Genomic DNA, 14,261 nt, shown 5'->3' on the forward strand with positions numbered 1-14,261 from the left:
GGTATATGTTGAAGTCACTGGTAACATGGCTTGCGAGCTCAGTGTCTTAGAATAGTTTTGCAGATGGGCTACTTTCATCCTCAGCTGTTAGCATAACCAGGGAAGAAGCAGGGATGAATTTTGATGGATTCGGGCGAGGCTAAAACACAACGTGTTTTCTCTAGCAAATTGTTTTCACCCTTAGGCTGCGCTGTCCAGTTTCATATATGCTGTCTCTTACTTTAATAGATATTTTGCCCTTTTCTTGGCTATGGAAGAGCAGGATGCCTCATATTCTTGTGCCTGAAAATCCAGTCTTTCAAACTTTCAGCATACAGAAGTCCTTCTGATACAGCCCAGCTTGTATCTCCTAATGCTTCCAGCTCTTGTCTTGGCACTGAAAGGGATAGTGTTCTGAAAACTGGTGCAATTTTAAAGGTCAGATCCCATAAAACATTGTGATTCTTAGCCAATAATGTGCCTTCTGGAACTGCTTATTTAGTCTGAAGTTGCACTCTAGTCTTTCTCTTCATTTTGTCTGGGCTTCATCAAGTATTTGCCAGGTGCGGTGACGAATAAAACCAGGAAAGATCTGAATTTTGCAAGCGGCCTTCTGTACCAGAGGTAGCAGGTATAGACAGTTATTCCTCAGATGCTGGGGAGCCATGTGAGAAAGATGTTGTCTTTCCCATTTTCTCAGTTACTAATTTGATCCAGCAGTATGGAAGACAGATTTCTGGCTCTGTGTCAGAACAAGATTGTGTGATGCTCAGAAACAATAAGATCTTGTTCCATGTCTTAGATACTTTTAACTCTTTCTTCCTGTTCATCTGTGTACTGATCTGAGCAGAGCCTCCCTCAGAGGCTGTAGCCACAAGACTGCCATGTAGATCGTCCTGCACCCTACTAATGTACAGCATATACCCAGCTAAGTGGGAGGTTACAGCCGCTAAGCAGGTCATCCCAGAATACCAGGAGCCACTTCCATCATATCAGTATGGCAGGTCACTGTTAAATACCTGTTTTCCTTCCTTCTGAATCTACCTTGGATCCTTATAACTGTAATACATAATGGAAAAGAAAGAGGGTTACCCGTGGTTGCTGGTAACTGATAGGGTTTCATTGGCCTCGTGACTGATAGCAGCCCCGTGCCTCCTACAGAATCTGGCTTTGAGCAGATGTCACAAACTCGCTGTGGATCTCCCTTCAGCATACAGATAGCAATTGCCCTCTGTCTGCCCTCCACAGGCACAGCTGTCCACAGCAGGCTGCTTTTTTCATTGGTACCCATAACAAAAATGGACTGTACTCATGCTGAAATATGCATATGGAGCTTTATTTGCTTTTACTTTTTTGTTACTAATTTCCAAACCTCCAGTGAAGGCACTGGGTGTGAATCCCTTGATTACAAAGGGGAATTAATTGATCAGATCTATTTTTTTTTGTTGTCCTCTGGACTGAGAGATAATGATGTGCAATGTGGAGGATATTCCTGCTAGAGATAGTATTTCTGCAAATTCTGCAAAGCATGTCTGTGGAGTACCACCCAACATTCAGTGAGCAGGCTGCCTGCTCCAGCATCCCCCACACCATGTGCGTACATGTGCATTTTGTGTTCTGTATTTTATGGTGTGATCAAAACCAGCCTTTGGCTAATGTTTTAGTAACTCCTATTTCTCATTGTTCTTACTAGCAGCAGTAACATTTGCAGTATCAATCTGTGTCAGGAAGCAGCTTTCCTTTCTTAAAAATGAAATCTGAAATAATTTAGAGGCCACAGAAAAGGACAGCTTGCAATTTGCATTGCTACAGTCTTGCAGAGAAAACAGGCTACAAGACAGATGCTGATTTATTTAAAATCAAACAAACAAAAAAACAAGTCTTGTGTTTTTTCTCTTTCTCTTCTTTTCTTTGCAAACTTAAGGAATGTATTCAAGCATCTGGCTAATTCACATACCATTATTTCTCTAAAGATTACATATGCACACTCAGTTAGACCTGCATAATTTACTTTAAAAATGAATGTACTCTCGTATTTATATTTTATAGCTGTGCCAAATTCTTAAAGGGCATAGAAGGGAAAATTTTATAAGGGAAATGTGCAGATTCCTTCCCCTGGAAAAGCTGGAAGTTCAGTAGGGCTGTACCTAATCTTAGTTTTAAAACCATAGACACACTTTTTTGGCTATTAGTGAATGAGTAAATGACTTCTTAAATACATGAATGAATGCTTGTTAGAGTCTGAGATACAGCCTGTCTTCGTATGAGAGCTGGCAGAGTGGGCACCCATCCTGATGTGTGAGGTCCTATTGTATTGCAGCAATATGACTAATCTTCCCTTTTCATCTGGTTTGTGGGCTGCAGCGAGTTCTTGCCAGCTGTGGTTTCTTTAGGGTTTAATAGTCTCAAACTACTACAAGGACCTTGCTCTCTGAAGGCTGAGAGCCTGATGCTGATGGCGTATGTCTCCTCTTGCTCCTGTGTGGCTCTCCACCAGCTTAGCTATGAGGCCAGCACCACTCAGAAGAATAATTTGGATCTTGGCAAGAGGTGGATTATCATAGCCTTCTTCAGAGGATGTATTTGGGGTGGGAAAAGCTAATCTGTACCCTGACCCCCGTTCATCTCTCTGGTGCCTGAGTGCTAAAGACACTCAAATCCTTAGAGGCAGTGACATTCTCGACTTATTCTCAGCAGCGAATTCCTGTGAAGTCTGCTAACCAGCCGTAGAGAGGGTGGTTAGTAGCCGCCTGCTTTATGTCAGGCTTTACTGGAGTAAAGTTGCCATGGAGATCAGTGGGAGTTTAACTGAGCAGGGAGCTCAGCGGTTTGCCCTTGTGCGTGTAAATCTGTCTGACATGTCATGTGGATCAGATTTGGCTCTGCTGCTCACATTTGAGGTCCACTTGCTTTTTTTGCCCGATTCCCATGTAGGAGAGCTGAACAACTGCCATGCAGTATTCATAGCACTGTGATATTAAAAAAAGGCAGAACTAGGATTGGTGCCTGCTCTTCCAGGGCCAATTTAAAAGTAAATCTGGGCACTGAAGGATGTTTGGTGCAGGTATCTAAGTCCTGTAAGATGGAAGGAACTTACCCATGCTGGAATCTTTCTTGTGACAGCAGTAAGCATATTGGCTGTCTGAAAAAGAGAATTGTTTAGAGGCAGAAACAGAAATGCTACCGTTAGGGAAATGTTGGAAGGAGGAATCTTCCCAATTCATTTTAGAACTTGTATGGCAGATTAAGATATGGGGGAGGAGTGCTGAATATAAATGTCTGCTTTACACTTGTAAAGGGTATGCAGGCTCCACGTGCTCAGAAACATTTCTGGGAAAGCATCAATTAAAATGCTTGAGCCTGACAAAAAGACTTCAAGGCTGTTGAGGTAAATGGTGACTCATACTGGCTGAGAAGCAGGAAGGAGAAGCATTTAATGGCAGTGCACACCCAAGCTGTACTAGGAAATGAGGCGTCCCAAAGGGTTGACCTGCAGGCACTGGGATTTTACCCAGCACGTCTGCTGATCTACAGCCTTCAAAGGTGAAGAGCCAAAATATTTTTCAGTGACTCGGCAGCATGCCTGCTGGGTTTTTCAATGCATATGGGTTTGTGCGGTGTTATGGAGAGAAACTTGACACATTTCTAATTTTAGAGTAAGAGGAAACAGCCAGCTTTTGAAAATGTTTGGAAGAAAGGGTTAAAAAGTTGGAAACTTTGAAGGAGGGGGGAGAAAGAGGGAGTAGGGTGAATGCAGAGATAGATCTTTGAACACCACTTGCTTCAGCAGAAGCTGAGGAGTTCTCCTGATTACACTGCCTGGACCGTGGCATCAATTTGAGAGGGGAACAAGGTTTCTGCTCTGTTTATCCTAGGGAAAGAGGACTGGTCCTTTCAGTATAACCTAAAGCTTGTGCATCTCAAAGACTGGTGTGAGCCTGTTGTGTTACGGGAAAAAAGGCCTGATCACATGCATCAAAAGCATCTCCTCCTCCTCCTCCTCCTCCTCCTCCTCCTCCTCCTCCTCCTCCTCCTCCCTCAGTCTCCTGTCCTCCTCCCTCAGTCTCCTGTACTACTTTTAACAATTTAATCCATAGTAGTTTGTCTTCATGGGCTGTAATTGATCTGTCTGTGATTTAGCTCATCAGATGCTCATTAAAGAGTTTGCAGCCTTTTTTGTTCATGAAGAGTGAGAGGGATCTAAAACCACTTTGTCTTTGTCTTAACTGGATTCATTTAGTGTTCTGGGATTTGGGAAGGCTAATAAACTTGCACAAGCTATTATTTAAAGGTGAGCTGCCAAGTGAACATGAGGAATGATCCAAACACTGGCAGTGTGCCAACGGCTCTTCAACATCAGGTGTCAGGTGTGAGCAGCAGAAGGAATTGTTGCTAAAACCCCAGACAGTCCTCACTGCTCTGCAGTGGGCATCCCGCAACACCCTGCCTGTGTGTGGTGGGATAATGCAGCTTGTGCAGGGGAGCTTCCGGAGCTGTGTCTGCAGTGAAGATGGCATTTTGTGCTGATGATGTCAGTGGGATACACAGAAGTATTTTGTGCATTGTGTGGAGTTTGGGCTTGACATCTGGTTTTCTTTATTAGGGGCTGCTATTGTTCCAAGCTGCCGCCTGTGCTCTGGCAGTGCCCTTAATGATGAGCGCTTCTCACGTCGCCAGCACACACATGCTGAGAAAATGCCTGCCACCATTCTTTAGCAGGGATATGCTGGCAATCTGCAAAAGAGAACAATACCCCTGAGCTGCAGAAAGTAGTTTCCTTTCCCCACAATTATAATGAACACTTGAGACATTCCAAGCTCTAGGAAGAAGAGATGGGATAGATGGTTCTCCATTCTGTTCCTTTCTGAGCCTGGCTCCACATGTCACACACTTCCAGAAAGATGAATAATTCCCTATAACTGTTGAATTTATTGTGTAGTTATATGCGTAGTATCATCAAATTGCTTGTGCCTTGGCGGTCTTTTAAGGGACTACAGTCACGCATGGGCTCTTAAGTTGTCCGTGGTCTTTTAAGGAAGCAGTGCTGCCAGGGAACACATGTAGCTGGATCCTGGGTCTACGCCAAAAGTACTGACTTTGTTCAGGAACTGTGGGAAGCTGTGGGAGCCCTCCAGACAAAGCCCTGCGTGAGGGATCTGAATCCTGGCAGGACACGCTGCCATTTACATGAACTGACTTCCCACTTGCTGTGTGTATCTGGATTGGGAAATCTTTGAGAATATAAACCTTTCGTAACTGCTTGGAGTCACAGTATTTATAAATACTCTAAGCTTGTGTTTATAACTGTACATTATCCTATGTAAATATTAATACCATATTTTTCTTTCTTTGTAGTGTACAGAGGCCAAAAAGCATTGCTGGTACTTTGAAGGATTATATCCTACATATTATATGTAAGTAGTCATTGCCTTTCTTTTTCAAAAGAGAATTAGATTCTGTAGGCTCTTAGACTGTTATTCTTTCCCTACTTACACTTTTTATGTAACTTCTCTGAGACTTTTTCAAATTTCATCTCTTTCCCTTTCTCCTTATTAAAAAAGTGTACACATTCATTTTACCACACACCCCAGATGACCTTTCTGACTGAAAACAAAACTCAACTACTTGAACAGCTCTTATTTCAGAACACTGAAAGGAAACATAAGTAGAGCAGTGTGAAGACAGTTCTCCCTTTGTTTTGAGCAAAGACAGGTAATCAGACAGAATACCAAGAATGCTTCGAAAGTAACTTTGTCCCTGTGCTAATACTGTTGTTTAATTTAGAGAGTTGAGATGATTTGTTGTCCATGGCGTAACTGTCCTTTTGATGAGTGGTCTTTACAGTCACATCGGCTTGGGTATGAACCAAATGTCAATGACCTGTAGGTGTATGATTGAGGATCTCTCTAATTGCAGTTTTCTGTTTCATATTGCTCACAGCAACGACAAAAAAGTGGAGGAAATCTGTGGGTGGGAGGTACATTCCATGTGGATTTGGGGGCAGAAAGGAGATAAATGTAGTAAACTTTGTACCTGGGTTGTATAACTTTATCATTACAAACAACTGTAAACATAAGTTTAAAAAAAATAAAAATAAAGTGGGGTGGAAGAGCATTAGGTTATCTGTTCCCTGAGCAAGCTCTTTCTTGCTGAAGGATTGGAAATTATTGTAATCCTTATGCTACCCAAGAACTTCCCTCCCTTTTTTTCCCCACCTCCATTTCATCTGCCAGAAGCAGGAGAGAAATGCTAGAGACAAAAAGCAGCCAGGAATCCAGTTGCGAAACAAAGCCCACAGAAAGAACAAAACACTGATTTAATCATCTGTGATCCTGGATATTAATTAACTGCTTAGGAAGTGCTTGTACCTAGAACTCACTGTCTTTTTTTCAGGTGACTGAAATGTTGAGAATTACTCATAAATGTCTGGCCAGAACAGATGGGGGAATTTAAATAAGTTCATTTTCTTTGCATGCTAATAACAACAGGACTTTGGTTCCACCTACATTTTATTTTGCTTTGCTGCGGTGTGGGAAAGAAGCTGGGATGTTACGAAATTATGAAAATCCCACTGTACCTTGACATTCAGGAATGTGTTATTCATCATCACCTTGGCATTTTGCTTACGTTTCTGCCCATGTGCTTTCACAGATAGTGTTTGTTCCCCTTGACAACACAAAGGGGCGGCTACTTGGATATTGGGTATTGGTTCAGACCCTTTGTGTACAGAATCCTGCAAAAGCAAGGGTTACAAAAAAAACCTGTTGTATATTGACACTGTCAGGTCAATCAGAAGACTGTCACTAGTCATTGTGTGTGTTTGTGGTAGTTACTGTTATCCGAGTCACTGCAGGAAAGTGTTGTGGCTGCCGGTCTCCTGAATAGTGCAAGTGAATGGAAAAAGGAAGGGGAAAGGGGTGAGCTGTGTGTGCTCAGAGATTGTCCCAATGGTGATGAGTGTCACGTTAATGCTAGTGTTGTTGTGATTATGAGTTTAAGTGGGCAAGAAGAAACACTAAGGAAAGACGATAAGGATTTGGGGATAGTAAAGCTCAGAGGATAGATAACGTGTGACAAGTGAAGGAATATGGAAAGGAGTGGGGAGAGGGTATTTGCATAGGAGCCCAGCAGGGTTAAAGGGGACATGCGTTAAGGCAGTAGGAAGGTGTGCATGTCTGCTGCTCCTAGGCTGTTCTACTTTGTTACTTCTGCGGTTTCAGTTTCTGTTGTCTAGGGTCCCCAGCTGCTTCCTACCTGCACTTTTTCAAACCTGTGGTGAAGGAGAGGCACAACTCCAATCTCAGTATCTTAGGGCGAAGTCCCATTGCTTCAGCACTTGTTTGACCCTCCACTGAGTTAATTCAATTTGGTAATCCCACAGAAAGTTGTTCATTTTAGCACATTCGAATCCGTGTTGAATCAGCTCGGTAGTTTTTGGCAAACACTGGTGAAATGGGAGGAAGGGAATATTCTGCATATTGTGGGGGAGGAGGCATGAATAGCATCGTCTGCATCAGCATATGGTTACATGTTAAATCATCTAAAGGCATAATATATAACTTTGTCCTGAGAGTGCCTCCTCGGTACCAATCTAGATCTGGGATGTGTAGTGAAATGGGTTTTATTTTATCTTACAATTTCTGTGGCAACAGTCCATACAAAGCAGATGTATTTAGATTTATATTTAAAGGACTTCGCAATAGATTCCATTTGTTTCTATCACTGGTTTTCTGAAAGAACTTTTTGCTGCCCAGTTAATATAAGTAGTCTCTCCTTTGGTCTCGAGACTATCTTTGGAGATTTACGAAACCCAGCAATGCAATCCTTTTAATGATTTCCCTGTGATTTCAGTCCCATGCTGGCACTATGTCACATCTCTTATGGCGACGGTATTATAATGAAAAGGTTGGCATGTCAGCTCAGAAATGCCAAGTCCTGTGTCTATTCACAAATGTAGTGTGGCATGCTGGGACTGATGTATCTCTGAACTGGCCCATCTACACGCCTTATCACTTCTGGGTAGGCACATCCTCCTAGAAGGCACCTGCCTCTCTTTAAATTACCTGGAGTAATAGGAATCTGGTGGACTGTCACATAAAGTGGTGGTTTGCTTTTATGGGAAGTTTAAAGGCAAGATAGCTGAGTTAATCTTTCCTGTAAAGGCTCTACTTCAGCCATCCAAAGACAGATAAGAATGTGTCTGCTAAGCCAGAGGAACAGGGTGCCAAAAGAAGTGTTCTGGCAATTCAGCTAGATTTGGGTGGGTAAAACTTGCAATTATATGACTCTTCTTCTTTTGGAGCTTTAGTTTTTTAGGGTTTTTATTCAATCTGTCTTTCAGTATAATAATTTAAAAAAGAAAAATCTGTTAGAGATATTGTTCAAAACTTTCTTAAAACTTGTCTGTTATGCTTTCTGTCTTAACAACTAGGACAAAGGTTGGAGATCTCTGTTCCAGAACTAATGGTACATCTTTCTGTCCAAGTATTTAATGTATTAGTAGTTTTTAAAAATAATTTTTCCAATGGACGGAATTATTCTATCCTTCATAGATCATCTGTAAGTTTTAGTTTAATTCAAGCATGTTTCTTCCAAATGTAATTCCACTTCTTAAGGCTAGACTGAGGAATTGATAATTTTCCATATTTTTCTGTCTCTCCTGTGCGAGTAAGATGCAGCTTATTTCAGACCAGAAGTGAACATGGAAAGCTTACCAAGAATTTGAGAGACATACGCTGGTCAGCTGTCGTGAATACAGAGAACTTCAAGACTGCTGTTAACTTACTTCCCTAACCCAACCAACTGTTTCTCCACGTCCTTGTCGCCTGAGTCACCAGATACTGTTGTCAGTTAGATACTCGTCTTCTACTTCAGCAAAATGTTTTTTAATATGACCTAGAAAAATAAGTAAGCAAATATAAGGCAGAGAAAGGAATTAGTCATTGGAATCTAATTCTTATCCTTTGGAAAAGCAGGGAGCCAAGTTGTTCCTGACTTTGCTTAAAGAATTAGATCATACATCTCCTTGTGTGGATGCACAGAAAGTGATTCAGAATTAAAGCTGTCTCAAGAGACTCAACTCTGATCTTTACAAGGATCCTCATCCCACTCTCACTTAAGTAAGCCAGCTCAGCCTTATCCTAGATGTGCTGATGGTTGGCAGAAGAAACAGGTACTTCTCTTCTATGGCAATAATGTGAATAGTAACATAGAGAATGCATTAGATTGCAAAACTACCTTCCCTGTAGGCAGATGCCAGCAGCACTTAAGATACTCCAGTTGTTTTTCCGCTTCTAAATTGGGCATGAATAGGAGAGGGAAAGCTGCCTTATGTTTTGTTGATGAGTAGTAGTTTGATTGGAATGATTGTGAATGTCCCCCTCACTGCAGGGTGAAGTATATTTCCTGGTATGACTGATCAATCCCATAGGTCTTTTCTGTTTATTTTTCCTTCAGTTGTTAGCTACCATCATACTGGGGCTTTTAATGAGGTGATAAATTCCAGATGCGTGTTTCTAATCCTCTCCTAGCCAGGCTTCATGGCATATTTATGAAACAGCAGGAATGTTTTTGAGTATGAGCAGTAGGCATGTGTCCACAGCAATAGATATACCATGGCTGATGTCAACGGGTCAGTGAAGTAGTCACCCATAGGGAGAGGGACCCATTATCCCCTGCCCTCTGAGCCTCACCATGGGGTTTCTGTTTGGGTTTTTTTTAACTCATTTGGCTGCCTCCCTGCCCACACTGTAAGGTCTGCACTTGGTTATGAGAATATTGAGGGGGACAGTGTGGAAAGCCGTGCTGAAGTTGGGGTAAATGACACCTCCCACTCTCTGGTTTGTTGATAGATAGCTTCCACTGCTAGTGTAGTGGTAGAAGCTCTTCTTGCTAGACTTGGTGTCCCTTCCAACTATTAGCTGTAGGTGAGGTTTGGCTTTCCTAACATGACACCTACTTGTATATGTGATGATTTCTAAATGCCTCCTCGGTAGCCTGTATCTTATTCTACCTCCTAAATACTGGCTTTTTGCATCTGAGTTCATCCCTGGGTTCCTTGCCTTGAGCAGGTCTTGACTTCTCAAAGGTGAGGTACTAGGTAAACACTTCTAGAATGAAACATGGACATTTTCTCTGAAAGGAAATGCTAACCATTGCTGTTGGTAATGATGTGAAGAGCAGAATGAACAGAGAGAAATGCCATCTTGTAACATCTTCTAATTCTTATCAAAAGCAGGACCTGAATTAATGTTGAAAGCGTGTACAGGTGGAAGTGCTGTATTTTTAGGCTAATATGTTTCTGCTATAGAAACTAGTTTACTGCATACAGCAGACAACTGCACATGTACACATTTGTGTTGATGAAATCCGTTTAATTTTTCATTTACAATTAGTCTAAGAACATTAATGGAAACCTAAAAAATGAATGTTTGCTAATATTCTTCATATTTAAAACATGTTCCTGCCCTGCATGGAAAGAGTCAGTTGTTTTTCTTATTATAGAGAAGAATGTGGGATATATTAAGTTTGTGGTTTTTCATGTGTTTTGAAATAAATTTTTTGTACATTTCCACATGCTTCTCTTTCTTTGCAGATTAGGTTTTGTTGTATTTATCACACAGTGATATTCATCTGGGTTTTGAACGTAAGTCCTTTTATTCTTTGTGGTCAGTCCATAGTAACACTGTGCATTATCAAGAACCTGCAAAATGTCCCAGATGAAAATATTAAAGAAGTTATTTTCTCTTGCTGTTACTCAGATAGCTCTGAGGGCACTTATTCCACCAACATGTGTACAAGAGGCTGGGAAACCATCCCAAACCAGACACTGGGTGTGTTGTATGATGGTGGCTATTGTCTGTGCTCCACATCCTTTTATGTTTACTGCTGTTAATTAAGTTGGCTTTCCTGATGCTACACTTAACTTGCCATTGCAATTACAGCTGCATGAAGTGTCAGCAGGTGTGTGCTTAGGGCAGTAATATAGCTGCTGATTTATCCTTCCATTTGATTTGAAGCCAGCAGGGAGGAGGAAGAGGGGAGGCAGTGTAATAGTTTTGCACGCTTCCAGGCGCCTTGAATAGCTGGCACTGTACAGAAACGGAGACCTGGATTCGCTCCAGGGCCACCAATTTCACAGTGAGCAGCCACAGGAAGGGCCTTTTTTGCATATGTAGTTCAATGCAAGAGCGTAAGTGCATGGTTTGTGCCATGAAGGAAGACAGCAGTAATTATAAGGCCATCTGTATAAAAAGGCAACAGAAACCCACCACTATTGCTCAGTCCTGTGTGGCCTTAACCAATATCAGTGCAAAATGCCACAACTAGCTTCAGCAGTCAGTGCCCTTGAGGTGGCCTACTCCTTGCTCCAAATAAGAGACTAGAGTTCCTTGATGTTGATGAAGCTGTTGAGGTTGTAGTCCTGACTGCCTTGCCACAAACTGGAATTTCCTTCAATGGATCAGTTATCTAACACAGTCTCGGGCGAATTAGGCTGCCAAATGAACAACCAGCTCAACTTGCTAGGAGTAGGTCCTGGAGAGGGGAGAGGGGTTTAGTATGTCAACCTTCACAGGCCATCAAACAGGTGATGGACCTAATTTCAGATTTAAAGCTCTGAATGATTTTGGAGTTGGAGGCTGACCACGGATGGGCAGCTAATTCTGAGAAAGGTGAGGAAAGAGGAAATGAGGGCATCCTCTGTCTTCTAGTGGGGTACTCCTCTGAGACCAGACCCTCCCCTGGCTGACGTGGAGCAGAGAACCCAATCCCATCCCCTTCTCGTTTCCAGAGGATGTGATAACCACAGTTGTGACTTAGTGTGAGTGAGCCTCAGTTTTTCCTGTGGAGGGTGTTTGATTTGAAATACTCATCAGGTTATTAATTCTTCCATGTCCCAGGCAAGAACCCTAGTGAGAGGCTGAAAATCAGTTTCTTTTGCTTTCCTGTCGGTGGGACAGGAAGGGTTGCACCTGGTTTGAGCTTCAGTGGACAGCATCAACGTGCATCTGACACCAAAGTAATCTTGAAGTTCTAACCTTTTCTAAGTAGAAATTAAAGTTTTGAAAGACTTGATGGCACTTAACAGTTGGCCATTACTACCCAGTCCTCCTCTGCATTTGATCATGCAGTGGCTTGGTGCAGGAAAAAAAGGTTTACTTTGCATTAGTATCTTAAACTGAGGCAGACAGCAAATTCTTGGATACCCATCGCCCCCTGCCAGCAGAATGCTTATGACTTCCCAAGGCAGGGATGAGATGCAGTAGGACTGCCTGCCCACTGGGAGCAGCTTGAGATACGAAGAACTAATCATCTGTTTAATGAGGGGCCTGATGATTAACTAGAAGTCCTCGTTCTTGTTGATATGAGAAATTTACAGTTCCACCTCCAGAAAATTCAAACTTGTCATACACATTATCTGTGGCTTACTTTTGTCAGAGCCTTAAGCTATGCTGTTTCTCCCCTTTGTTCTGTGAAAGAAAAGCCTGCAGCCTGTGTTGGAAAATGCCTGTTTAAGGCTCCATATACTGCCAGCGGGCAAAGCCCAAGCCACTGCAATTCTTGCTAGGTTCTGCCACAAGGGGAGCAGAGAAAATTTCTAGATGGGTATGTGCTGGCCAGAAAGCCGTGTAGTGGTATTTCACAGACAACAGAGAGTTCCTCTGTAGGGTGGCTTTCTTCTTGGGATCTGTGAAGAGAGGGCTGGGATTCTGGCAAACCTTCAGGCAGCAGAAGATTGTGAGAAAGATTGGTTTGATAGGAGCAGCTGAACAAACAAATACTTCTCATCCCATCAGAAGTGGGGGAGGATTTGCTGTGTTCTGCTGAGTTTTTGCACAGAGATGGTGTTTATAGGCACTTCACCTAAAGAGTAATTGAGAAATAAGCTCCTTTTCAGCTGTTGCCTGCTCTTGTTTTTCATGTCTGTGTGAAGGACAGGAGCCAAGTATCTTGTCTTGTAGGAGATTTTAGTTGTGTCAAAGCTGACAGGACTCTAATCTGAGCAAATATTGTTTCTGTCTCAGTTGTTTCTACTCTAGAAAAAAATTACCTGACAGCCCTTTTCCTTTTTTTGCCTTAAATTTTCTTATGTAGTTAAGGGCTGTGTGATTTACCGAGTACGTGGGTTAACTATCTCTCTAGTGCTCTCCTGGGTACCAGCAGCAGTATTTTTGCTCTCAAGTACAGATGTGCACTGAGGTAATCTGTGAAGCAGTTGTATTTACTATAATAAACTTATCTATTCATACTTATCAGACCTATGTTTTACAAGGCACTATTATTGCATATGCTGAGAGATCACCTTTGCTATTTATAAGAAGATAAATGCTTTTGGGTGCTGAGAACTTGTAACTGCAGGTGACTGTGGTGTTGTGTTTGCTGAAAATTAGGCCGTGTACATGCCAAGGAGACACAATCAACCCTAAGACCAAGGCTGGACTGCAGATCTTGCCTATGACTCTGCTCCACCAGCCAAAGACCTTGCCTGTCTTACTGCTCCTCAAGCACTTGAGTGAATGCCAGTGGAAGGATGGGGCCTTTGTGTTGCAGCATCTTTCTGGAGAGAGATTAAACCACTTTGGACTCAAAAATGGTTACTTAGGTGGGACTCCTGAGTGCAGAGTTGGACTCTGTGTTTCAATTTCCACGTTCTGTGGGCACCTGTAGCAAAACAGATTCCTTGGGATAACCCCTCCATTGTGCAGTGGTCTTCCCCATGTCTTTCCTTAGACAGCAGTACAGGCAAGGGGTTTGCTTTGAAGATGGCTTTTTATGGAAAGATGGAAATGCATTTACAGAATGTCTGAAATTAATAAAAGTTTAAGTAAACTTGATAGAAAAAGAACTCTTTCTCAATTACATGGTACGCCTGCAATTGATCTTCCCAATTCTTCATCTATCAGGGCAGTGTACCTCAGTGACATCACTGCTCATTGATAGCACTGCCACGACTCAGAGCTTTATCAGAATTGTTTCTGCTAGTCACTTTGTGGTGGTTGCCTGCTTTTTCTTTTTGTTTCAAGGCTTATTTGTTTCTTCTCTGTTCAGCATCATTGTATCCTGGCAGCTGAGTTGCAAGCAGATTAGATTATTTTATTTTTAAAACGTTTTTGTCCTTGAACAAGTAAATACATATGCACACTTCAGCTGTCTGCTGTCATCTGTTCAATGGGAGCAGACCTGAACCTTCTGACTTTGAGAGCTCAGCACTGGATCAGCCTGGAGGTGACCCAGCCTCAGCAGTTCATCCCGTACAGTTCTTACGAGGACTGCTTCTGGTC

General features: G+C 42.3%; 1 protein-coding gene across 2 annotated transcripts in view; it reads left to right on the forward strand.

Moving 5' to 3' along the window:
* Nucleotides 1–14,261, forward strand: part of VOPP1 (VOPP1 WW domain binding protein) — a 65,287-nt gene that overhangs the window by 39,913 nt on the left and 11,113 nt on the right. For both annotated transcript variants that reach the window (XR_007202383.1, XM_048297700.1), the window contains exon 2: nt 5,335–5,393. Coding sequence is in view for 1 of the 2 variants with exons in the window: in XM_048297700.1 (XP_048153657.1) it covers nt 5,335–5,393 (59 nt within the window). In the remaining variant the exon portion in view is untranslated. The remainder of the gene's footprint in view (nt 1–5,334; nt 5,394–14,261) is intronic.

This window comes from Corvus hawaiiensis, chromosome 1 (assembly GCF_020740725.1).
Source record: "Corvus hawaiiensis isolate bCorHaw1 chromosome 1, bCorHaw1.pri.cur, whole genome shotgun sequence".
Lineage (NCBI taxonomy): Eukaryota > Metazoa > Chordata > Aves > Passeriformes > Corvidae > Corvus > Corvus hawaiiensis.